Source organism: Pristis pectinata, chromosome 8 (assembly GCF_009764475.1).
Source record: "Pristis pectinata isolate sPriPec2 chromosome 8, sPriPec2.1.pri, whole genome shotgun sequence".
Lineage (NCBI taxonomy): Eukaryota > Metazoa > Chordata > Chondrichthyes > Rhinopristiformes > Pristidae > Pristis > Pristis pectinata.
In genome coordinates, this window is record NC_067412.1 from 43,036,534 (window position 1) to 43,063,151 (window position 26,618).

Consider the following 26,618-nt stretch of genomic DNA (forward strand, 5'->3'; position numbering starts at 1 on the left):
CTATTCCCAGTCCTGGGCCACTCAATGCCCTGTCCTGATCCGTTCCGTGCTCTGGCTCACTCTGTGCCCTGTGTTGGCTCATGCCCTGGCCAGGTGGCTCCGGGTCCGGTTCCGTGCCCTGCTGCAGCCCTGTGCCGGGGCTCCGTGCCTCCGGCTGACGTGTGCTGGCAATGCGCAGGCGTTGTGTGTGGCGGGGCTGCTGCTGCTTGGGTCCGGCGTTGTATGTGCGGGTGGGCGGCCGGTCGGAGTGTTCGGGGCCAGGACCCCCAGCAGACGGCTCTGGGTGAGCTCGACCCCCGGGCACACCCTCGGCTTCTCTCCCCCCCGCGGGAATGCAGCTCGGCGACCGGACGGCGGCGATTAGCGGGGTGACCGCCGGTTAGCGGCCGGAGAGGGAGTCCCGCCTCCGGCAGCCTCGCTGGCTCCGCCCGACATCCATGGGAGTTCCCCGGGCCCGGGCTCGCCTGGCCGCCGCTCTCTGGGACCATGTCCGCCAAAGAAACGGCAGCCTGCAGGAAGTTCCAGGCCAACGTCTTCAACCAGAGCAAGTGTCAGAACTGCTTCAAAGCGCGGCAGTCGCACCTCGCCTCCGACCAGGACTTGAACCAGGTGAGCGGCCGGAGGCTGCGAGCCGCGCCGGGCCCCTCGGGTCTCGGCGCCGCCGAGGGTCGCCAGTTCTCTGCGCAGTGGGCCAGGAGGTGGGGAGACCACCGCGCACAGCCCGGCGCTGTCCTGGGACCTGCGCCCCCCTTCCCCGGGATGGGGTCCGTCCCCCTTCCCGTCTTGTCCTGTCCACATGGGTCGCGGCGCCTACTCCACCGTCTCTCGGGGCGGGCTACAGAGGGGCTTGTGCACAGGCCGGGTGCTTACAGGGAGTTAACCCTTCACATCCACAAATTGTGTGTCCAGGGAGAGACAGGACTTCTCCGTGTGTTGTTCTCACTGGGGAGAAGTTTCCCCTGGCCCCAGCCACTGTCCGGCAAGGCTGGTACACTGATGTCGGTGACCAACTGGTCATTTAATTTTGTTTTAGGTCGGATACAAAGTTGGAGTCTCCCATCCCATCCTATACGGTAGAAAGTTAAACGAACTGCCTCCTGAGACTTGTAATTTCTAGAATGCTGTGTTTATATAATCGTTTCATTTATTGTGGGAATTGCTTAGTCTAACCCCAGACCTCAAAGTGCGATGGGTAATCTGTATAATTAGGTCTCGATCCTATACTTATTTTGACTGATTTATATCAAGGTCAAATTTGCGTTTAGTTTCTGTGTACAGAGCTCAGTGAATTCAGCCCAGGGGCTTATTCAGAGGTCTTTAAGTTTCTATCAATATTTTTTTTAAAGTTCAGTATTTAACACGAATACTTCATTACCAAGTCCCGTAAAGTTGACTAGTTAATTTAAAATAATATTTTGGAAGCTCGCACTAGGTTTAATAGTTAAGGAGAAGTAAATTAAAGATTCCTGGATAATTCTAACAAAGCTTCTCATACATTTCGAGCATCTTCTGTTTCTACTTTTGCATTTTAGCATTTGCAACATGTGCTGATTTCTTAAACTTTAAATTATTGATTAAATTAAAAATGTAAGAATAGTTTCTGCTACAACCCACCCCCCAAAAAAAATGCATGCCTTTTAAAATTCCAGTGCTATCTCACTAATCTATTTAATTTTGAATTTCCATTTCCCCAATTATCCCAGTAAATACTGCACTTACGATTGTTGTAAATTTTCAGTGATTATATCTGCCACCCAATCTTTGTTGAGGATGTCGCCATGTATTGGTCCAATGTAAATGTCCAGTTTATTACTCAATGCCAGATCTAGCATAAGGAAAAACGTACCTTGCCAGAAAGTCATAATGTAAACTCTATACATAATATATTAAAAACCTGACAACTTCATTTCTTTGCTGTGTCAAGTTTTCCCATTAGAAATTCTTGTTCAGGTTGTGTAAATTATCAACTGCAGTTACACCCTTCTTCCAAGAAAGCAACAATTCAGTTTTATGTCTGCATTCTCAGCTTGTATCGTGAAGCTCTTAATGCTTTAACCTATCCAGTTGCTTCGTATAGTCAGTTTTTTTAAAAACTCTTAAAAGTAAGAATGTATTGTTCAGCTTTAAAGCAGGGATTTAATTATGCCTGCATGCCTTGGCTTTCAATAAGAAGACACCTTTTGTGTGGATTTACTTGAAAGTGATTCAGTTAAAGTGTTCATGACACCATCCTGAGTCTTTCAATGACACTGTTGTTTGGTAATTTGAAACCACTCCAGCCTTTTCTGCTTTTTCCTTCCAACTCCTGAAAGTGGTAATTCTTGCTGAGCTGCAGTTCTGCAGGTGCCTACACCTCGTTTTTCTTCATGGGTGGTCCTGGAACATTGCAGCCTGGTGCCAATGGGGGGACTTACACACATCAGGCAACTGATTAGAAAACTGCAGGTGTCTTCAATGCAATTTCTGCTAAATATTAATAGAAGGAAAATTACAAGCATTGAGCCGATAAATTTCCAGTGAAGCTGTTCGCCAGTCCCAGCTAGGGTGCTGGTCAATGTTTCCCACTGCTACAGCATTATCTGAGAAGAAAATTAATGTAGAGAAAAATCTGACATGGGCCTCCCCATCTCTCTGCTCCCCATGCTGTTTGGCAGCTTGTCCAAATCCAGGCTCAACAAGACAACATTTATTAAAGATAAACTTTGGGAAGTCAAAATCCAGCACAAATTCTGCATCACAACATAAATGTCATTTCCCCTCCCTGTCCTTGAGTTGAGTTTCCAACCTAGTATCTTCAGCTTCACCTCTGATATCACTGCTTCTCTCTCCATCCCTGTCCATCTGCAGCTCATCCATGCATTTAATACAAGACCCAGTGCGCTCTTGGCTTGCCTCCATGTCTGTGTATCTTCTTGTTCCACATCACACACTAGTATAGTCTTCCTAAATTTCTATGTCTTAACTATCTTAGTCTTTCCATTTAAGTCCTTTCTTGAAACTTGCCTCTGACCATAATTTTGTCTATCTTTTGCACTAAGGACAGTGAGCTGAAAAATATGCAGTGGGGGGTGAGAGGTGGAGTGCAGGCTGATGACATCCTGCAGGAGGATGATAATTGCCTTCATAGGTCGGGGCATAGAATATAATAGTTGAAGTGTTATATTAGACCACACTTGGAGCATTGTGTGCAGTTCTGGTCGCCATACTGTAGGAAGGATGTGATTGTGCTGGAGAGAGTGCAGAGGAGATTCACCAGGATGTTCCCTGGATTGGAGGACTTCAGTTTTGGGGAGAGATCAGAAAGGCTGGGCTTGTTTTTCCTGGAGTGAAGGAGGCTGAGGGGTGACCTGATAGTTATCTAAAATTATGAGAGGCATAGATAGGGCAGGTAGTCAGTCTTTTTCCCATGGTAGGGATATCAAAAACAAGAAGGCATAGATTTAAGGTGAGAAGAAGGAGTTTAAAAGGGGATTTGAGGGGTAAGTTTCTTTACACAGAGTGTGGATATCTGGAATGCACTGCCAGAAGAGGTAGAATCAGATGCAATCACTACGTTCAAGAGACAACTAGATAGATAATTAAATAGGCAAAGCATTTGGTTTTAATGTGGGCAGATGGGATTAGTGCTGATGGGCAAAAATGTTGGCATGGGCATGGTAGGCTGAAGGGTCTGTTTGTGTGCTGTACAGCTGGGACTCTATGCTGATTTCTACTAGAGCAGGCATGGGACATTATGTTGCATTCTAATAAGGAGAAAATGCAGCGATAGACCAGTTGCAAGTAACCTGCAGGAGGTGTGGCTGCTGAATGATGTGAATTGGGTGGGGAGGGTGATATGGAATGGAGGTGCAGCTGTTTACTCATTGATATGGAGTGCGGGTGGGGCAGCTTGCTGACTCGTGAAGTGAATGAATGGGCTGATCTGATGGATTGCTAGTGCACAGGGCTGCTGATGCAGAAGGTGGAAATGGCAAAATGTGCTGAATTTTCATCACGTTGGGTACATGTGCACGGTTCCCTGTGTTATGAGTTCTCTTTGGCTGCACAGGACATGCAACAGGTGAGTGCTTTCTTGTAGGTTTGAAGTACTCTTGGATCTAGAACTGAACTGGAAGATGCATATTGAAATATAAAAGACTTGACAATATTTAAGTAGTTTTAAGAAATGAATATTCTTAGTTGGCTTCTGTTCAGTTATGTATTCAACTCTTCCCTCAGTCTTTCTGCCTTATCTGCTCTGCTGTCTGCAGTGGATGGATGTGAGGAGAAAGCAGCAACAGTTCATCCGTGCGATCACTGCCTTGTTTTTGATAGTTTGGATAGGGTAGTAGTAGCAGATGTCTTGAGATTGAAATGATGGTCACTATATTCAGTATATTAGATAGTGAAAGTTTCCACTTACTACTAATAAAGGCCATACAGGTCATTCGGTCAGTGAGAGGTTCACAGTGCTGCCAAGCTTGTGGTATATATTCTCATCTCTGCACAGTGAATGTAGCACCTACTGTGGAGCTATCAATAATTGTCCCAGACTAAACAAAGTACAAAACCTAGAAATGTTAGTACAGGGAGTCGTTTTGCCACGTTCACGGTGAATTTGGGTCTTTTTTGCACTGATTTACCAGACCTATTTACTTGCTTCCTGCCCTTGCCTGTTATATTTGTGCCTTTTTGAATATTATTATCAGCTTTGGCAACTTATCGACAAAGCAAATCACATTCTGATAACTACATAAGAATGTTTTTTGTTTGTGTCTGTATTTATGATTCAAATGTTTTCTTGAGATTGTGGCCTGTTCCTTTCTCTGTCAATCTGCACACTTGTTTATCATGTAGAGTACCTCTATCAAATTTTCTTCAAAGTTATACAGTTCAAGAAAACAAAACTCTGATCACTGTAATCTTTCCTTGCATCTCATCCCTGCTACCCTCTTGATAAATTTTAGAACTAGCTTATTTGAAGAATTCTGACATCCTTCTTGTAGCAAGGAGCCCAAAATGTCAGATGATTATTTTTCATGGTCTGATTTATGCATCTTTGTTCCTGTATTAATCTCTCTTGATATCAAGTTCAAAATCACCCTTCTCCATTTAGTGGCCTCTTTTCTTCATTGCTTGTTGTTACATCCATTCAGCCTACTGAGTCTATGTTGGCTTTTTTTGTAGAGCAATGTAGACAGGTATACCATTTAAAAAAACTTTTAGTATTTATCCGGTTTCCTTCAGAAAGTCACAAGCGTGCCTGCATCCACCATGCTTCCGGTGAGTGCATTCCAGATTACACCCAATCACTATGTTTCTTAAAAATTTTTCAACTTGTCATCCCTGGATCTTTTGTCAATCACTTTAAATCTGTCAATTTTTACCTGAACCCTTTGATAATGGGAGCTGTTTCTCACTACTTATCCCCTCTAAATGATCAAAATTCTGTTCATCTCTGTCAAATCTCCTCTCAGCCTCTACTCTATGATGAACTGTCCTAGATTCTCTCACCTTATTCCAAAACTATTAATAATGGCAGATATTAAAATTTGTTGTTCCAAAGATACATATTGTATCACCTTTTGGATATAAAATGTACATGCTGCTTATTTGCTCTTTCTTTTGTTTATGACTTTCTATAGTTTTCTTCCTGCATTGTTCCTGTTAGTTTATTGCCTTTCTCATTTTAGCATCAAAGGAAATCTTCAGTGTTTGCTCCTATAGACTCCCAAGGTTTAGATGGTTCTCTGTTCCAGTAAAATTAAAGCTTGTTGCCTGCAGTCAGTTGATGGAATGCTTTTTAACTGACAAGAACTTGGAATTACTGGGGACTTCAACCTAGTGGCCAAAGTTGGAGGATGACTGCAAAATTGAGTGGAAGATATTTTCAACAGTAATAGTGAGGAAATATTGTCAAATGAACATCAAAAATGACCACAGGAAGTGTATGTTGCATGTAAAATTTATTCATAAATTTGAGTGCCACAAACAACTACCTGCAAGACTATGAATCATTTGTTAATGATAATTTTTGCTTGCAATTATTTTCATGTCCATACCAGCATTTCTGCTGCAAAAGCAAAATATTGGGAATGGTGAAAGTCAGAAATAAAAACAGAAATTGCTGGAAATATTCAGTCAGGTCTTTGCATTTTGTGTATATATCAACAGCTTCTGTTGCTTGTGTACCCCTTTCATTGTTTATAACTTCCCATAGTTTACTTCTTGCCAGCTTACCCTTTTAATGTTCCATCAGAACTTGGAATAGGTAGATAGAAAATAAGATGCAGAGAAAGAGGGGAGGGAAGGAGAAAACAAAAAGAAGTGTGTATGAGAGCTGGAAGGCAGGAGAAATTAAACTGACAGTGCAAGGTGAAAGATACAGAAGTGTTGTGGATGTAGATGGAAAGAAACCGGGTCAGGGAAGAAAAGACAGCAAGAAATTAATAAGAACTGACTGGAGCAATGGTGCTGTTGGACGGTCCTAATTGTAGATCTTGGGAAGGAAGTAGAAGTGGGCTTTGTGTGATTGAAGAATTATGAGGCTGGAGGCAGTGGAGGAAAGGTCTCCAGAGGAAATAAGGCTTGACATTGTCTGAGAATAACCCAATCTTCAATGGTTGAGTCAGGGTCCAGAAGAAAATAGGCAATTGTCAGAAAGTTGATGTCCAGTAAGGTGGAAGTTAATTTTTGAGCAATATCAGCATCCCTGTACGCAGGTTAAACGTTGGTGTTGGGATTGATCCGTGGTGAATGGAGAGCTGTGAATTCAGAGGAGGTAGGTTATAGGGAGAGAGTGGGATGAAAAAATTTAGCTGGTCAATGTCATGATAAAGAGAGGGTAAAATACTAGTTAGGGATTAGCTGGATTGGGAACTCTGAAGACATTCAGAAGTGTCATGGATGTAGGTGGGAAGAGACTGGGCAGTTCTGGTTTTAATTGTGTGGTAATTTTCACAGCGTGTTGCAAATATAGCACTTTGTGGCAGTTGCCTTCTTTATTAAGATAAGATATCTTTATTAGTCACATGTATATCGAAACACACAGTGAAATGCATCTTTTTTGTGTAGAGTGTTCTGGAGGCAGCCCACAAGTGTCTCCATGCTTCTGGTGCCAATATAGCATGCCCACAACTTCCTAATTGCCTTCTCCTGTTTGCCATTCATTCAAAAAATTCTGTCCAGTTAAAGAAAGAGAGACTTGGATTTGTGCAGTGGCTTTTGTGATCTTGTGATTTTTCAAAGTGGTTGATAGCTGGTGAATACTCTTGAAGTGCAGTCACAGTTATATGCTACAGGAAGCATGCCAGCTAATTCGCAAGCAGCAGATTCCTAGGAGCATGAGTGTAATTACAACCAGATAATATATTTCTTTGGTGATAATGTCTGAGAAACATATTGGCCAGGACACTGCTTTTCTCTGGAGTCGTCCATCTGAGAAAGCAATGGGACCTCAGTTTAATGCCTCTTCCAAAATGTGGCACTGCTGGTGGTGTGTCACTCCCTTGAGACTGCACTAGAGCTCTGGCCTGCAGTTTTGTGCTGAAATCTCTGGAATGGTGCTTGAACCCACAGCCTTCAGGTGAAGAAGTTGTCATTGAGCCATGTTAGTTAAATATGATCATATCGCAAATCTATTGACCATCTCTGGTCTTTGTCCCTTTAAGTGGTAATTTATTTGATCTCCAATTATAGGATATATTTTCCTGCTCCTAACTTAGGTAATCAGTTGATTATTTCTTGTTCTTTTCTCTTCCTTGCTGCTGATGTGAAACTTGAGACTTGAATTGTGAATTCTCTCCCTCTGGTGCAGAAAGGGAGTATGTGTTCAGTTTAATATCAGAGCTAAATCCTTGTGACAGATTGCATTATTCAATAGTAGTCCAAATAACAAATTAATATTTTGCTCTCCCATGGAAGAGCAGAGAGTTGATTCAATCTTTAGTGATCACATCCTCATTGGAAGAGGACTGGTGGCTGTAAGCACTGACAGAATTGATGAGTTTAGTAAACCCGGTAAAAATCAGATGGAGTTGGACGAACATTTAATCAATGTAACCTAAACTGATTTTTCCATACTGCTTCCCTGTAATCACCATTCCTGCTCCCCTCCCCCTAACCAAATTTATCCAAAAGAGCCTATCTGAATCGTGAATAGTCAGAACTGCAGATAAGTGTTTGAGTTACCTCTTAATACAGAACCTGGCACTGGGCAAGATTGTGGAGAAGTGGTTCCCAGCTGGGACATATCCTTGCTATTGTTTATGTACAGTGATGAGGGAGTCTGCTCTATTGAAGGTGCTCCTGGGTAAAAGATTGCACGGCACTGTTTGAAGAAAAGCAGGGTCTGCTGGTGACCAGGCTGGTGTTTGTCTTACTGATCTCACTGAAGTAGATTACCTGATTCTTATTCTTGGTGATGCTTATTGTGTACAAATTAACTACTGTGATTCCTACATGCAACATGGACAACATTCCAAATATCTGAAGTGCTATGGAACTTTGATATTGTGTGAAACATTAAATAAATATAAGTTTGTCCTTTCCAATTTTATTTCCATTAAGGTTATAGAAATTGTGGAATTATTATATGCAAATTTTGAATCTGATACTGAAAGAGAAAGAGCCCATTGTTGTTGGGATCTGGGGTAATCCAGCGCTGGATAAAGGAATGAAATCCTGGCTGGCAACGGCAGAGTTTGTCCTGGATATTTTTATTATCCATATAACTACAAACATAAAGGAGATTGCTATGTTAGATCATGTGCACGGCAACAATAAAGGCCTCTCTCAAACTTCAAGTTGTTATTTTCTGGAGACCTGGTTATTATCTTCCTCTTCCAGACATGTTTGGGGTAGCCTTGAACTGCCTTCCAGCACATTCATCTGTCGCCCTATTGTGTCACTGTGCTCAGCTGCAAACTTTCAGTTTGAACATCAATGTTTTCCCTTCCTCAGTGTCATCAGTCTTTTCCATATCCTGTGACCTCTTCACCTTTACTGGTCAGGATCTAGTCCTGTGATAGCCAAAATAATAAAACTGCTTTCATGAACCAGAAACATGGTTCGCACGCCTCCACATGCACAGCTCCAGCCCAGAAAACAAAATGAAAGATGTGAATTTAGCCAGGCTGCTTTGGAATCAGTTGTGAACAAGCAGTTGAATATCTACATAACGTCACTTTCTGCTGTGAGGAGTGACTGAGAATAACAAAATGTACCATGTTATTTCTGCCAGAATTCTTGTTACAAGACTGTCTGGAACTGTTTGCCCTTGAAGTTAAGGAGAAAGTCACCCCTCTAAGTTTAGCTTTCTTGCCATGTTTCATGGACTCTTTGATTTAGCTGCTTCATTTTTTTAACTGGGGAGGAAGCTAATGACTTGATCTCTCCTAGCCCCAGTGACCATAGATTGGACAACTGGGCTTGCCATTGAAGCCAGCAGCTACCTGGGTGAAGGTTTCTTGGCAACCAACGCATGCTGAGGACAATGAATAGAGCCACTGCAACATTATGTGCATAAATGTTCACAGGAATGTTCTCAGTAAATCACCATTATTTCAGCAATCTTGATAGATGCTGTGTCTAAATTCCAGTCTTTATACCCCAGCATGTGGCCATTCTGTTGATTTATATTCCTAATAGTGATATTCTCCAAATTATATCAAGACTGTCATCAAAAATCCTGACATGTGGAATTCCTGATGATTTATCTTCACCTAAGTTGATGAAATAAAAAAAATACACAAAGATGCTTCTTTCAGTGTGGAATTGTTAAATTTTTGCAGTGCTGTTCCCTGTAACAAACAGATTCTTTCTTCCCCTTATTTTACAGATTATGTAGCACATGAAGGGTCAAAAAAATAGGTTCACCCAGAGTGACCAGTTCATTCAGAGAGTAATAGTTCAGAGCCAAGGTGCATTTGTGATGCATGGCCTGGCTGTGACTAGATTATGGTTTCTTTGGTACAAATTTCTTGTTTGCTATTGATCTGTTGTAGCTGTGAAAGCTGCTATTTCTGACATGCTGATTGTTCAGGTCTTCTGAATTGAATGTTTGAATTGAGCCTTCTTGGAGCAGGGATTTGTGATTGACTTTTGTGAATGAAATGAAGAGGGGTCAGGCCTGTGATGTGGTATGAAACAGCACAGGAGCATGAATTTGTTTCTGTAACATTTCGAGGAATAGTCCTGTAAATGCACTGCTTGTAACACCATGCTTTTAACGTCCTGTTGCAATGTTTTTTTTAACAAGAAGCTACTGTTGATGCTGAGAATCTGAAATAGAGAATGCTCGAGATACACAGCAGGTCAGGCAGGAGCTGTGGAGAGAGACAGCTAATGTTTTATCTCAACGTTCAGATCAGGGAAAAGTTAGAGATCAAATAAAGTTTAAGATTCGGAGAAGAAGGGAGTGGAGAAGAGACTAGAAGGGGAAGGCCTGTGTTAAATATAAGGCAGGAGTGATTAAAATATAAAAGGGTAATGAGAAAGACATCAACTGCATTACCACCACTGAGTTCGCCACCATCAACATCCTGGGATTGGTCTCTGGAGCTGCCACACACACACAGACACAAGGGCTGTCAGAGGCTGGGTATCCTGTGGTGAGCGACTTGCCTCCAAACACTGAAAGCATTAATCAGGAGTGTGATGGATACTCTCCACGTCTTTATGAGTGTAGTTCCAACAACTCTCAAAGTGCAGTATCATCCAGGAAAAGCAGCTGCTTGATTAGCACCCCTTCAGCCACCTTAAATATTTCCTCCACCTCTGGTGCACAACATCTGCACTGCAGTTACTTACCCAGTCTGCTCTGGCAGAACCTCCCAAACTTATTTCCTGCAGGTTCCCCTCCAAGTCACTCACTGTCCTGATCTGGAAGTTTATTGCCACTCCCTCATTGCTGGGTCTAAATCCAAGAAGTCCCGAACGAATAGCACAGTGGGAGCACCTTCACCAGAAGGACTGCCGTGGTTCAAGAAGGTGTCTCACAGCCAACTTCCTAATTAGGGCTGAGCTATGAATGCTGTCCTTGCCAGCAATGCTCAAATCTTTTGTAAAAAAAAATAAAAATCAGGGGGTGGTTGCAGAAAGTTCAAGTTCTCTCCCTATAAACCTCAGGAATCATTTGATAACAGCGTCCTATAGCTGACGTTTGTTTCCTCCTTTTCCCTGATCAAACCTTCAGTATCCTTTGTTAACCAAGTTTCCCTGAACTTGCCATCGTTTCCTCTTACCTTTACAGGGACATACTGACTCTGAATGCTTACTAGCTCTCTTTTAAACATCTCCACTTATCAGAAGTTGTTTCCCCTCTCTTATATTGTTAAAACCAGCTCTCCCCCAATTTAAAACTTTAATATTAGGATCAACCTTATCTTTGAAGCTTACTGAACTCTGGTCACTGTTCCTAAAAGGTTCCTGCACAGACACTTCAATGACTTGCCCATTCTTATTTCCTAAGATAAGGTGAAGTATAGCCCCTTCCTTAGTAGGATGCTCTACATTCTGCTTCAGAAAACCCTCATGGATGAACTTTATGAATTCCACCCTATCTAAGCCCCTTGCACTAAGGCAATCCCAGTCAATGGTGGGAAAGCTATTGGGAGGCTTTTAAATTAAATTTAAATTTTTAAATTTTATTTACAGCATGGTAACAGGCCCTTCCAGCCCAGTGAGTCCGCGCTGCCCATTTTAAACCCAAATTAACCTACCTGTATGTCTTTGGAATGTGGGAGGAAACTGGAGCACCCGGAGGAAACCCACGCAGATAGGGGAGAACGTACAAACTCCTTACAGACAGCGATGGGAATCGAACCCTGATCGCTGGCGCTGTAATAGCATTGCGCTAACCGCTATGCTACAGTGCCTGCCTATAGAATAACCCCATCAAAGTGACTGCCCCTTTCTTATTCCTAAATTCTACCCATATGACCTCATTGGCCAATCTCTCCAGTGTATCTTCCCTGAGTACTGCCTTCATGTTTTTCCTGATCAACTGTGCAAAACCCCCTCCCCTTTTGTACCTCCCTCTCACACCTGAAAGATCTATAATGTGAAACATTGAGCTGCCAGTCCCAAATCCCTCAACCACATTTCTGTTATTGCAACAGCGTCATAATCCCATGTGCTGATCCACACTCTCAGCTCATCTGTCTGACCTGTGAGGCTCTTGACAATAAATTAAATGCAGTTAAGCCTACTGGCTCTCTCATGCTTCCCCTCCTGTCTTTGTGTGCTCATCCCACTGTTTTGTTTTTCTACGTATGAGTGAGTCTTCCCATCTGTTGTACTGTCATTCTGGGTCCCACACCCTGCCTCACCAAATTAAATCCTCCTGAGTTGCATTAGCAAACTTTCCTGAGGTATATGTGACTGATCCTGATCAAAATCTACTGTAAAACTCTAGAAACCTAACAGTCTGTTGTGTAATCAAAATCAGTTTCTGCATGTGGAGACTGAATTTGCTAAGAAACAAAAAAAAATGTGTTTACATTATGCCTTTTACACCCTTGAGACATGCCAAAGTGTTTTACAGTCAATGAAGTATTTTTGAAATGCCGTGACCATTGTAAAATAGGAAGTGGCAGCCCAGATGCGCATAGACAGCTCCCATGAACAGCAGTCTGTTAGGATAACAGCGAGAAGTTCTTTGGTCATCTTCAAAATGGTGTCATTGGATCATTTATGTCCACCTGAGAGCAGAGGGTGTCAGTTTAGTGTGTCGTCCCACGGATGGGATCTCCAGCTGTGCATTACTCCCTCAGTATAGAGCTGCAGTTGCAACCTAGATTTTTGTGCTTGAGTCTCTGGTATGAATGCTTCATTTTGATGTTATTGGCCTTCAGAAGAAAGGAAATAACCTTCCTTGAATGTACCTTGCCTACACCAGTCAGTGTGCCGATGAACTTGATTACTTGAGTAAAATGAATGGGATCAGATTGAGGAAGTGATTTACAAGGAGAATTGTCTGTTCTTGTTTCTCCTGCAGTCTGTTTCATATGTCAGTGATTTCACTTGTATTCTGCAGTGCCAATTACCTCGCATCCAGGATTATTCAAGTGGCACACCAGAAATTTATTTTAAAATTCTGAGATGCTTCACCTGCAGTTACTAAGCATTTGATTTTCCAACTTATCTAAGAAATTGCAGGTCAAATGAAGAGTGCTTGGAGTTGGATGTGTTCAGGTAATATGTTGGGTTGTAGGGCAACAGCAGGTCACTGTGGCTCCTCAGCAAGTCAGTTAAGGTGTGGAGAGAGAAACAGATGATGGGCTACTGGAATTTAGCCATTTAAGTGGTATGTCCAGGACTTCAACACATGCTCTCAAATCAATAAGTACGGGACTTACTGATGGATTTGGAAGGCAACATGTGGATTCACTAGCTAAGGAATTGCCTCTTGGATACAATAAAACTCTGCTGTTTTTGATGGGAATTGAAGGCTGTGGATTAGGAGATGGAATAGTTTTTAGCTAATATTAATTATTTCAGAAAAAAACTTTAATTATTGACCAATAGTTCTTAAATATTGAAAAGCCCTAACAATGTTGAGAGTTGGTAAAACTGAGGTTGGGGCTTTTCTTGCTTTGTGTGAGGGTGTTTCTTTGGCGGGATTTCCTACTTGTGCGGTGGAGGCCCTTTTGCGATCCAGACCTTGCTGCCGGAGTCCAGGGCACAACATGCTTGTGAAATTGTCCTTCTCATCTGCACCAGGAACCCAGGGGTGTGTGGAGAGGGACTGGGCTGGCTGTTAATGCTTTGGTTCTGATGAGAGGTTATTGACCTGAAGTTCCTCTACTTTCTTCACAGTTGGTGTCTGACCACATTAGTATTTTGGATTTTTCTTCAAAATATCCAGCAACTATAGCATTTTGTTTTTAAATGTCATTGACCCTGGAGAGCTGTTGAAAATACAGAAAAATCTAGACTTGTGTGTTTCCATATTTCCTTACAACATAGAAAGAGGCAATTCAGCCCATTGAGTCTATGCCGGCTCACTGAAGAACCCCTTTCCGTACTGATTTCCCGTGTAACCTACTCTCCCCACATTCCTAACAACTTCCCCCAGATTATACGATTTACCTACGCACTAGGGGCAATTTACAGTGGCCAATTAACCTACTAGTGCACATGTCTTTGGGATGTGGGGGGGTACTGGAGCACTTGGAGGAAATCCATGCAGTCACAAGGAGAATATGCAAACTCCACAGACCAGCTGGGTTCAGGATTGAACCCAGGATGTTTGAGCTGTGAGGCAGTGGCTCTACCAGCTGTGCCACTCTGCTGGTCTATTACTGCCTCCCTCTTGAGGAATTGAACCCTGGTCTCTCATATGATATGCAGGGATACTAATCACTATACTTGTATACTAATGTGACGATTGCCAGGAGCAAACACATGACTTTCCCTTGGCTTACTGGAAGATCTGTGGCTTCAGTTCCAGTAACGGTAAGTTAAGTCTGTGGTGGAAGTAGACACTGGCTTCAAGACACTGTCAGAGAGTTAACAAGCTTTGCTACTGTGCCCCATGTTGCTTTTAGACAGAAATAGCAGAAGGTGTGATTGCTTAAACTGTCATGGAAGACTGCTTCTTAATCTAGAATCTTTTGTTGTAAATGTGGACATGTTGACCATTTTGAAAATGTTTGCCATTCTGATCTGTAACTTGGATAATTGTAATGCACAGAACTGTACAGAATTAGATTACATTCTGGTATAATTGGTTTACTGGCTTCTATCTTTGTTAAGTTTGACTAAAATATCTGGCCTTGGCTCTTCTGATGGATCATTTGCTTCCAGGCCAGGTGGTCTACTGTTGAACAGTCCAGATGTTGAAGATCCAAAGTTCACACTCCAATCTACAGGCAGTAATTTAGAGTATAATATCTGGCCTTGTCTAATCTGTGTTAAGGATTCTGAACAAAAAAACTACTGCTGATAGTAGTATTTGCTGGAGGAAAGGTATGTGTGAGAAAGAGGGAGGTTGGTCAACAGGGATAAGAGATGTCCAGGGGTTAAGATGTCTCACAAAGGTCCACGACTCACTATTTCTTGGAAGAAATGTTCCTACCCCAGCAAGGATCAGCACCTTAACTGCAAGAGGAAACATTTCTACATGTTATATTTATATCAGTTATGACTCTTGTAGTTAATCTTTAAATTATTGAGTGTGGCATTATGTTTCAGGCAAAGCCTATCTATGGGGGTTGGTTGCTGTTGGCTCCGGAAGGGACTGACTTTGAAAACCCAGTGCAGCGATCAAGGGTAAGTTGAAAAATAGTTTGTTTTGCTGCTGCTTGCATAATTTGTTAACAGGTGTTTATTTATTAAATGTTTATTTATTGTGATTTTTTTTTGTAACTTAGTAATTTTTATATCTTGCACTGTACTACTGCCGCAAAGCAACAAATTTCACGACGTATGTCAGTGATGATAAATCTGATTCTTAAGAATTAAACCTCTGCTGGCTTTGGTGTATATCAGATATACAAGCAATGTTGCTTTGCTAGAACAGTGACTAAAATATTAAAAGATAATTGTGACCACAGTAGTAAAATTGAATCTATTGCACTGGGCTCAGTTATGATGGGATTTTTTTTGTGGGTAAGAACACTGCCAAACGGTGCAGGGAAACTGGGTGAGCAAGGATTGCCATGGAACTTGGTGTCTCTCTAGCAAGGTGGTGCTGAAATAGTCATCTGAAATAGTGCCGAGTTATATTTAGTTTACATTTACGCAATTCTTCCTCCTTCCACCTTTGGCTTCATTTCAGGTATAAAAGACATCAGGGAGCAGCTGATAAAGGGCAATAATAAAATCTCAATGGAGAGGCTGATAATAAATTGGTCTTTACATGTGTATGTAGCAATTATTCTTCGTAATGGTCAAAGCTACATCTGTAGAACAAATAACAATATAGACTGCGATCAGGGGAGAGAACACTCATACTCTGGAGCATATCAGGAGGTGTTGGAGGTCTTGAAATGCATAAAAGTGGATAAATCCCTGGGGCCTGATCAGGTGTATCCTAGAATGTGATGGAAGCAAGGAAGGAAATTGTTGGGGGCCTGGCAGAGATGTTTGTAACTTTGTTAGCCATGAGTGAGGTACCAGAAGACTGGAAGGTTATGCCTTTATTGAAGAAGGGCTGCAAAGGGAAATCCAGGGAACTACAGGCCAATGAGCTTAACATTAGTGGTGGGGAAGTTATTGGAAAGGATTCTGAGAGACAGAATTTTTTTGCATTTGGAAAGGCAAGGACTCAGTAGGGATAGTTGGCTTTGTGAGTGGGAAATCATGTCTCACGGATTTGATTTGAGTTTTTTTTTTGAAGAGGTGACTAAGAGGATTGACAGGCAGATTGGTAGATGTTGTCTACGTGAACTTTAGCAAGGCCTTTAACAAGGTCCTGCATGATAGGCTGGTCTGGAAGCTTAGAACACATGGGATCCAGGGTGAGCTACCCAATTGGATACAAGGTTGATTTGTTGGTAGTGGACGGTTGTTTTTCAGATTGGAGACCAATGACCAATATATTAATGATTTGAATATGAATGTAGGTGGCATGATTAGCAAGTTTGCAGATGACACTAAAATTGGTGGTATAGTGGAAAATGAATGAGGTTGTCTAAGGTTACTATGGGTATCTATAGTATTTTATGTACCTATATCAGCTGAGAAAGTGGGCAAGGTAATGGCAAATGGAATTTAACTTGGACAGATGTGAAGTGATGCATTTTGGGAGGTTGAATCAGGCCAGGACATAGTAAATGGCAGGATCCTATGGAGTTTTGTTGAGCAGAGAGACCTATGAGTGAGTACAAGCACATGGTTCCCTGAAAGTAGCAACACGGGTAGACAGGTGGTGAAGGCGGCGTAAAGCATATTTGGCTTCATTGGCTGAGGCATTGAGTACAGAATTGGGACAAAATATTGGTGAGACCACACTTGGAGTATTGTTGCCACACTTCAGGATGTTGCCTGAATTGTGTGCTTGAGTTCTAAGGAGAGATTGAAAAGGCTGGGGCTGTCTTTCCTGGAGTGATGAAAGCTAAGGGATAACATGATAGAGGTTTATAAAATTGTAAGAGGCAAAGGTAGATCGTCAGCGTCTGTTTCCCATGGTAGGGGTGTCTAACACTAGATGGGCATATGTTTATGGTGAGAGGGAGGACGTTTAAAGGGGATCTGAAGGGTAAATTTTTCATACAGAGTAGTTTGTATCTGGAATAAGCTTCCAGAGGAGGTGGTGGAGGCAGGAACAGTAACAACATTTAAAAGGCATCTAAGTAGGTACTTGTATGAGGAAGGCATAGAGAGCTATGGAATTAGGGCAGACAAGTGGGATTAGTATAGATGGGCATGATGGTTGGCTTAGATGTGGTGGGCAGAAGGGCCTGTTTCTTTGCCGTACAACTTTCTGACTCTTTTTAAGGTTAGCTGTTGAAAAAGAAAATGAAAATACCCAGGTGGTACATTTGACTATGGAATTTGGCAGACTCAGTATTAATGAGGTAAGAGGTGGTCTGCTGCTGGTGGAGAGATCAGGAGTTAGAAGGATATCTACATTGGTCGACAGCAGTAAGTTAACAAAGTGATCACTTCTGCAAATCCAACAGGAATAAAAATAAGAAAATTCTGAAAGTGTCAGCAGGTCAGGCAGCATCTGTGGAGATAGAAACAGAGTCAGCATTTCAGGTTGATGATTCTCAGTTTCAGATTTTCAGCACCTGCGGTGTTTTGCTTTTCTAGTTTGAACCTCTCAATTTCAACATCGTTTTTGTTCCCTCTTCCCCCCCCACCCCCCCCGCCCACCACCCAACCTCTCGCCTCCTCTTCAGTTGCCTGCTTCTGATGACACCTGTCATTAACAAATCTTCACCATGAGGACACAGCCAGCACCACCATTGTTTGTGCCATAGTCTATCTTAATCTGTACCGTGACACATTCAGGTCCTTTGTTCTCCCCTCCCGTCTCTCTTCAACTTCAAACATGTTTGATTTCTAACTTTTGCTTGTGCTGATGAATGGTCATCGCTCTGAAATGTTAACTTTGTTAATCTCTCCACTGAAGGTGCATGACCTGCTGAGTATTTCCACTTTCTGTTTTTATTTCAGATTTTTCAGCAACTACATATTATTTGCAAGAAGGCATTTGTGGTTTATTGAACAGCTTGCATTGTTGCAATTTTTATGCAAATGCAGGGGCTCCCCAGGTCACGGATGACCTGACTTACGGAAATCTGACTTTGTGCAAACTCATCCATACATTTTTTTAAAGCATTGTTCAAGATAGTAATAATAAATGTTTCATGATATTCATTAATGATTGTATACAGTATACATTCTGTTAGTTCAATGTTAGGGTGATTATTCAATAAAATGAAAGAATTATAGCCAGTCTATGTAAAGTGATGTGGTTTGGGTGACTAGAGAAAATAGACATTTCTGACTTGGGGAGGATTTGGTTTGCGGACTGTTCTCAGGAACGGAACCTTTACGTAACCTGGGGACTGCCTGTAATTGGTCTGAGATTCTAAACCTGCAGTGACAGATATACTTGAATTTATGAAATTTAGGCAAAAGTGTGAATAATTTTGAACTTGAACTGAAAAAATGCTCCTGACTCTTCCAATTATTTGGGAATTGAGTTGGGTTCTAGCCCAAACAAAAACATTCCTACTGAGAAAAATATGTATTTTCTATAAAGAATTATTTTTGATTTCTCATCATTCCTCATCTTCCACCAAATGATCTAAACACTAGATTCAAGACATTTAAACAGCCTTGTGTTTGTTTATGGGTTGGTATCTGAAAACATTACTTTAGATTTCAGTAGCCAGTCAAAAACTATTTGACTTTTATCCATTTATCTTATCCAATTTCTTTTCAAAATGCTTCCAATTCTCAGGATTCTTTCTCCTTCTGTACTTCACAACTTCTACTTCACATTATGCCCCACCCTTCCAACTACTTGTGCATAACGTCAGGTTCTTTGTCCTCAGTGCTGCCAAATCACAGGGCTTTCTCCTCAGCACTGCCTAGACCCTGGGATTCTCACACTGGCACTGCCACTCCCATGGGGGATCAAGTGAATGTTACCAAACCTCAGTGTAACCCCTCCCATGCTGCTATTACCTCAGGAACCTTCATAGTGCTGCAAGCCAAGAGAATGTACTGTAGTGTCTCAAAACCCCAGAGACTTGTTAGTTCACCAGTAGTATTCGTGAATGATCTGGGACCTAGCATGCAATTTGTGGTGTCTTTCACTGTTATGATGCTAATGAATTGTAACATAACGATAATGTACTCACCATTATAATAAAGCAGATTTAGTGAAGGAAGACATCATATGGGAAGTCTCAAGATAAAGGTGTATTTGAAACATACATTTACTTTGTACTTTATAAAAGTTATTTGAGATGGAAATATTATTTTCAAGATCTCATTTCTCTTTGCTCTAATTCCTGTGTCAGATATCCATTCTTTCTTTCATTCATCCTTGGTCATTTGTAAAATGTTGTAAGATATTATTCTTTGACATTTTAGTGTGAATAATGAGCATTTCTGAGCTGATGTTTTATTGCTAAGGTAGGTTTTTGCCACAGTTTATTTTCCAATGTCTGGCATCTGCAGGGTGGCCAGTTGTTAAGATCTAGACTTGGCTGTCAGATGCTCAACTGCAGTATTAAAGTGAACATCAAAACAAAAGCATCCGCATCATTGGTGTTGCCTTATTTTACAAACAACTTTGTATTTAATGGTTGAGGCAGTACATGATGCTGAATACATAATCTATCTTTTACAGAAATGGCAGAGAAGGTTTTTTCTTCTGTATGAGCATGGACTACTACGTTACGCACTGGATGACTCCGTAAGTTCATTTGTTTATATCTGGGCTAGATTGCAATGATTGGTATGCAGATGTTGAGTTTTCATGTGCCAGGTGAGTTTTTGAAGTGTGTAATTGCAGCTTCCCTTGTCAGTTTTCTAATCTTCACCTCCTTTCTTTTTGCTGTTCTGATTTTTGTTGTTGTTGATGCCATTGCTGTGGTCACTTCTTGGTTTTGCTTCAGTTTATTGAGCCTGTATTTTGTGATTTGCTCTGTTGATCTTCTGTGAAGTTTCAGGGGTATGAGTTGCAGACCGGTGCCTTTGCTCTCCCAACAACTGTAGATACAGCAAAGATGTGGGAGTTCAAACAGCAGAGCCAAGAGGTAAAGTCATTGTGAGAAACAATGAGAGAAGTTCTTTTGCACAGTGCAATACTTTTGTGCAGAATGCAAACTAATTTAAAACCTATTCAGTAAATGTGATTTGTATAGGGGTTGCACAGTTTCTAAAATATGATCTGGTCTTCTGTCCCTTAATGCACAGAGGCAGCCAAGTTTGATCAGCAACTCAAATGCCATGCATCACTCGTTTTGATATCATTTGAACAAAGTTTAATTGCTAATGTCATAGGTAACTCACCTACAGGTGGGCCTTAACAAGAGAACAGCTCTGAGTCTGTGTTATTTAAAGGGGACCACACTTGCCCAGTCCATGGCTGCAGTGATTGAGGTGCTTTAAGCATATTTCTTGGTGTTTGCTTGCATTACATCATCCCTGCCACTGCTGATGTTGATCAGGCCCCTTAACTCTGAGACCACAACCATCCCCTCCTGCCACCTGAACCCCATCTCCATCCTCTCAATTTCTATCGTCTGTTCAGCTTGATAAACTCTGCAATGTTGAAGGTGCTGTCAGAAACATAAAAAAACCTACAGCACAATTCAGGCCCTTCGGCCCACAAAGCTGTGCCGTACATGTCCTTACCCTAGAAATTACTAGGCTTACCCATAGTCCTTATTTTTCTCAGCTCCATGTACCTATCCAAGAGTCTCTTAAAAGACCCTATTGTATCCGCCTCCACTACTGTTGCCTGCAGCCCATTCCACACACTCACCACTCTCTGAATAAAAAAACTTACCCCTGACATCTCCTCTATACCTACTCCCCAGCACCTTAAACCTATGTCCTCTTATGGCCACCATTTCAGCCCTGGGGAAAAGCCTCTGACTATCCACCCGATCAATGCCTCTCATCATCTTATATACCTCTGTCAGGTCCCCCCCCCCCCCTCCCCGTCCTCCGTCGCTCCAAGGGGAAAAGGCCAAGTTCCCTCAACCTGCTTTCATAAGGCATGCTCTGCATTCCAGGCAGCATCCTTGTAAATCTTCTCTGCACCTTTCCTATGGCTTCCACATCCTTCCTGTAGTGAGGCGACCAGAACTGAGCACAGTACTCCAAGTGGGGTCTGACCAGGGTCCAATATAGCTGCAACAATACCTCCCAGCTCCTAAATTCAATTCCACGATTGATGAAGGACAATACACCATACGTTGTGGAGATAAGGCCTTTAGAGCACATTTTAAAGTGTGACATTTCTCAACAGCAGCCCGTGTCATGGCCTAGTCTGTGATTGAGCTCCCTGAAAGCAAAATTGGTGGTGGAGCCTCCCCCTACCCCCAAAGCAGTGTCTTTTAGACGTGTCTTTCAGGAGTCAAAGAATTTCTAGGCAAATAGCTTTTAGTTAGTGGGAGTGAAAAAAATAAAAAGGAAAGATGTTGAGAAAGAGGCTCAAGTATTTGGAAGTTTTGCTGTTGACTAGTACAAAAGCAGAAGAAAGACCAGAAACCACGCAGCAAATGTTGCATTTGGCCCAGGGAAATATCTGTCCTGTTGTCGTTGTCAGTGTCCGGATTCTTGCTAAGTCAGGCTGTCTTGAGCGACAGGAAATGTTTAGAACTCTGGGACCATTTGTAAATGTGGCTAAATTGCTTCTCTTGTGAGTATGAGTGGATGAGCTGGTATGTCAGATGAATTTGGACAGAGTGAGGAGGCTGCAGTGTATAACTAAAGAATCCTTTAGTCCAGGTGTTTAAATTTTAAATTGGCTCCATGTGGCAGACAAAGAATATTGTGTCTGTGAAATAGTTTGTTGATTGCATACTTGTCTTAGTGCTGGGTGCAGAAGATTCAACACAATGCTTCATGTTCAACTGAACCACTTCAAACGACTATTGACATGCAGTATACGTTGTTTAATAATTCTTGTAATGTATTCTGCTGGTGCTTTGTTAATTCTGAAATCAGAGCAAAAGCATTTAGAGAAAAGGTGGACTTCATTGTCAAAGCATACAGAAAGCTGCACCTTCTATGAATGTGGTGTAATATTAGACAAGGTTCCATTTAAAAATAATGGATGATTCTGGGTTCACGTTATAAGTTACCTGTTGCATGAGCCCCTCAGTTTATCTGATAACCTGTTTCCCGGGAAATATGTCCTGTCTGAATGATGAGTGATTGACTAAATGTTTCTGGAATGTAATTCAAAATTGACAGTGGCAAGCCCTGTGGTTTGCCTGTCAGATCTTTACCATTCAAGGTACAGAGGACTGCGGTTTCATCAGTTTTCATGTTAACATTGGTGCCAATTTGTGCATTGGGCAAGATCTTGGTGATTTCAATGTCTTGCTTCATGTTGCTTCTTCCTTAACAACACTTCCCATGGGTGATTTTTTAAAATTATTATTGCTTCCCTGCTGTATTACTTACACTGTGGAGATTAACAAGTAGCGACTGTGAATGTAGATGTACAGGCAGTGCAAGGTGAGAGCTGATGTGTAGGTGGCTCTTTTGTTTGATCACCCTCCACCTGAGTGTGTGGATTGGTTCTGAAGGTGTGGTTGTAGGATTGGAGGTCAATCAATTAATTTATGGGAATTTTATTGAATTGGAACTGTGCCCAACAAAAAATGACAGAATTCAGTGACAGAGCAATTTGGCTAGGAGCAGAGGTGTCCTGGGTGAGCAAGAGAACAGATAAAGATGTACTTTTGGATAAACATCTTAAGAAGTGAGATGAAGAGAAGGCTGTGCAACTAGCAGCTTGTGAGAAGTGAACCTTGACTACAGAGTGACTTTATATTCCAGTGTGTTACTGACAAGCAGCGTACATAACTCATGACCTTTGAAGGTCAATTGTAACTTTTGGATTCTGCTCTTTGGATAAGGAAATATGAATAACACTACTTGTTTTATTTTGTCCTACCTCTCTCCACCACCTCCCCACCACCTCCCCATAACCAAACTGTGGGAGATTGTCATCATCCCTTCAAATCCTTGCTAGAAATAAATGCTCATAGCCTCCGGGTAGAAGAGCTCAAATTGCCCTTCTTTCTCCAAACTTTAAATAAAGGCTTACGATAGTAAAACTGCATTTAGTTCTGGTTTATGCAGTTTAATTGAACTATAACCTTATTTGATGTTTATTTTTAGGTAATTTTGCTCTCTGTTCTTATGAAACAGATTAACTTTGTAACCCGAGTGTGTGTGTGTGTGTGTGTGTGTGTGTGTGTGTATATATATGAAGGGTTTGTGGAGGTCAACAGAATGAGGCAGCAGTGCTTTTATAATGTGTAACTAGAGTTTGAGAAGATCATTTAATCTATCTGCTTCCAAGTTTGTAAGTAAGTGAAGATACAAAGTGAGGTTGGAAGAATGATTTCCGTATCTCATTACTGTTGATAAATTATATAGTGATGGTCTCAAATTAGCTAGGCATAACGTGGAATTTAACTGTTAGATTAAAGGCAGATTTTCAAGAAATCATAATTTTAGAAGGACAATTATGTATTCTGGAAGTTAATTTGGGGGCCACTGTGTGATAAGCTGAGTCAGACTTCTTTTGAGTACAATTTTCATGATGAATCCGACCACTGGGAATTAAAGCCCTCTTCTGATGAACCTTTAAGATGCTCCTTGAAGGAGGAGGCAGAGGTGTAGTGAATGTATGGGTTGTCACCTTCCAAACGTCCATTGGTTTTAGAATGGTTCCTGAGAGTAGAAAGCAGCAAATATAAGAAAAGAAAATTCAAGAAAGGAGGGTGGGGGGGGGAGCGGGAACAGTAAACAATAGACTAGTTAGCCTGACACCAGCAGGAGGGAAAGGGTTTGGAATCAGTTCTTAAAGAAATTGTAGCAGGGTGGAATATCTGGATTGGGCAGGATCATTGTGGATTTATGAAAGGGAAATCGTGTTTGATAAATTTATTATGAGTTTTGTGATGTGGTTAGCTGAATATACAGGGTGGAACCAGTTGTGGCATATTTGGACTTTCAGAAGGCTTTTGATAAGGTGCCACTCAAGATTTATACAAAATTAGAGTGTGTGATATCGGGGTTAACACAGGGGAAAGGATTGAGGATTACTTAGTGGAAAGGGAACAGAGTAGGAATAAATGGGTCAATTTCGGTTTGGAATACTGAGGTGATCTGTGTTGGTGCCTCAGTTGTTCACAATCTGAATTAGTTACAGACCATCCCTGGGTCACCAATGCTGGACTTCTGGGCACCCCGTACATATGATTGAGCATTTAGGAGACAGGCGGGATGGATTTGACGGTTGCTGCAGGACTGCAGGCATCTTCTGCCGGGTAAGAAGAGTATTTCAGTCTACCTTCTCTCCCACTAGCCCCCACTCAAGCAATAATCGGGCTGGGTCAAGCTGAGCAGGGCTGGGAGTGCTGAGCAGACTCGCTCACTCGCTGAATCGGTGAGACTGGCTGATGGCTGCTCTTCCCGTGTCTCCTCGCTCTCTTGTCACAGCTGTTTCTGTGATCCTCTCCCACACTTGTTGTTCATTTCCGACTTATGAGCAGTTCAGGTTATGGACAGTTCTCAGGAATGGAACCCTGTCATGACCTGGGGACTGCCTGTATTTGGATCAAGGAATCGTGTATGACCATTTAGGTTTTCATATAGATAGTGTGGACTGTGAGGAAGATGCAGAGAGGCCTCGGGAGGGTTAAGTGAATGAATGAGGACAAGGCAAATGGAATGTAAAGTGAAATATGAGAGGTCAAGCTCTGATGGAAAAATTAGAAAGGCAGAGTCTTTTTCAGATGTTCTTGTTCGGTGGACCTGAGTGTTAGCAGAGGTTAACATTCAGGTAGGCAGGCAGAGGGGATGTTAGCCTTTATTTTAAGAGGATTTAAATACAAGAGTAGAGATGTCTTCCTCCAACCATGTAGGACCTAGATGAGACTATATCTTGGATACATTGTACATGCCTGCTCTGCCTGTCTGAGGATATACATGCAATAGAGGAACTGAAGTGAAGGTTCACTACATTGATTCATGAGATGTTGGTTTGTCATATTAGAGGAGAATAAACAGACTGGGCTTATACTCTGACTTCAGAAGAATGAGATGTAACCTCATGGAAATGTGCAAAATTTTTACTGGGGTTGATGGGTAGATGTTCAGTTGATGTTTCTCCTAGTTGGACTATTTAGAATTGGGTCACAGTCTCAAAATGGTCAGCCATTCAAGACTGAGATGAGGTGAAATTTCTTCACTCAGAGGGTAGTGAATCTTTGAAACTTTCTCCCCAAGGGGACTGTGGAGGGGATTAGTCGAGGGTAGAGATTCATAGATTTTTTTTGGTATTAAGGGAATCAAGACATATGGGGTTAGGGTAAGAAAATGACTGAGGTAAAGGATTAGACATAATCCTGGTCAATGGTAGAACAGATGAAGGGTCTACTCCAGATTCTTTTTATGCTTTTATGGAAAGGTCCATACAGTATTATTGTAGGTGTTCCTATTCCCAATACATTCTTTAGTAATGTCATGATAATGTTCTGAATCTCGTTGCTGACAAGAGTGAGGGGGGTGTCGTGAATTTTTTTAATGTAGCCTACAGCACAAAGATGACTGATGTGGAGGTAAAACATTAGCCTGACAGCCAAAGGTAGCAGAGCTCCTGACAGCAACATAAATGTAAATTGATATTTAGCTGTTGGTGTTTTTTCAGATTTGCATCTGGAAACAAATTAGGCTATGAGCTTTGTTAGTCCAACAGTAGAAAGAAAGGCAACAATATCAAAATAGATGTTGAGCTAGTTGCAATTCTGCAACTGAAAGGAAATAAAGAAAGATGAGTCCACAATCCCTTGACGTGACTGCTTCTAATCAGGATGTAGGGAAAAGGTATGTTTTTTAATGGGCCTAGATTATGAGAGAAAATATTTGTAATTATCTACTTAATATTTGTAAGGGTAACTACAACAACCTTGGCATTTCCGGGTGAATGTAGAAGGCTTGGATTTATAGTTGGAAGTATTTTACAAGAATGCACACCAATGTTGGGTTCCCACATGGGGAGTCTGGCTGAAAGCGCTTCGACTTGGAGAGTCCAGCAGCAAAATGCAGATTCCCAGCACTTCTGTGAGAACTCTGCCCAGACAGCTTGCTTCAGTTGGAAAGAACCAGCTCTCTGCTCAGTTAAATGGAAGGAACAGCTGTGGGCACAAAGGGAAGTTTCCGATAATTTGCTTGTTAAATTGTTTCAGTTTAAGTGTTAATTGTTTTTACATGTCTTTTAAGAATATTTGTTTTAATTTTTGAATCTTTTTTGAATTTTTTTTCAATGTGTGTGAAATGTATTTGAACATTGAATGATTTTCGAACAAAGACAGGTCTTGTTCTAGAACCCCTCCTCCACCCCAGCTCCATTGCACTCTCCTACCATTGAGGATTTGTCCAGTTTTGGAGACCGATTTGATGTTGGGGGAGTTCATTGA

The 26,618-nt window shown here is 41.7% G+C and overlaps 1 protein-coding gene across 3 annotated transcripts in view; it reads left to right on the forward strand.

The window, feature by feature from the left end:
* The first annotated feature begins 476 nt into the window (after window positions 1–476).
* The window catches only part of LOC127573910 (myosin phosphatase Rho-interacting protein-like), a 178,489-nt gene continuing 152,347 nt past the window's right edge, over window positions 477–26,618 (forward strand). For all 3 annotated transcript variants that reach the window (XM_052022491.1, XM_052022490.1, XM_052022492.1), the window contains exons 1-3: window positions 477–609; window positions 15,175–15,252; window positions 19,796–19,861. In XM_052022491.1, coding sequence (XP_051878451.1) covers window positions 487–609; window positions 15,175–15,252; window positions 19,796–19,861 — 267 coding nt within the window. In that variant the 5' untranslated portion in view covers window positions 477–486. The remainder of the gene's footprint in view (window positions 610–15,174; window positions 15,253–19,795; window positions 19,862–26,618) is intronic.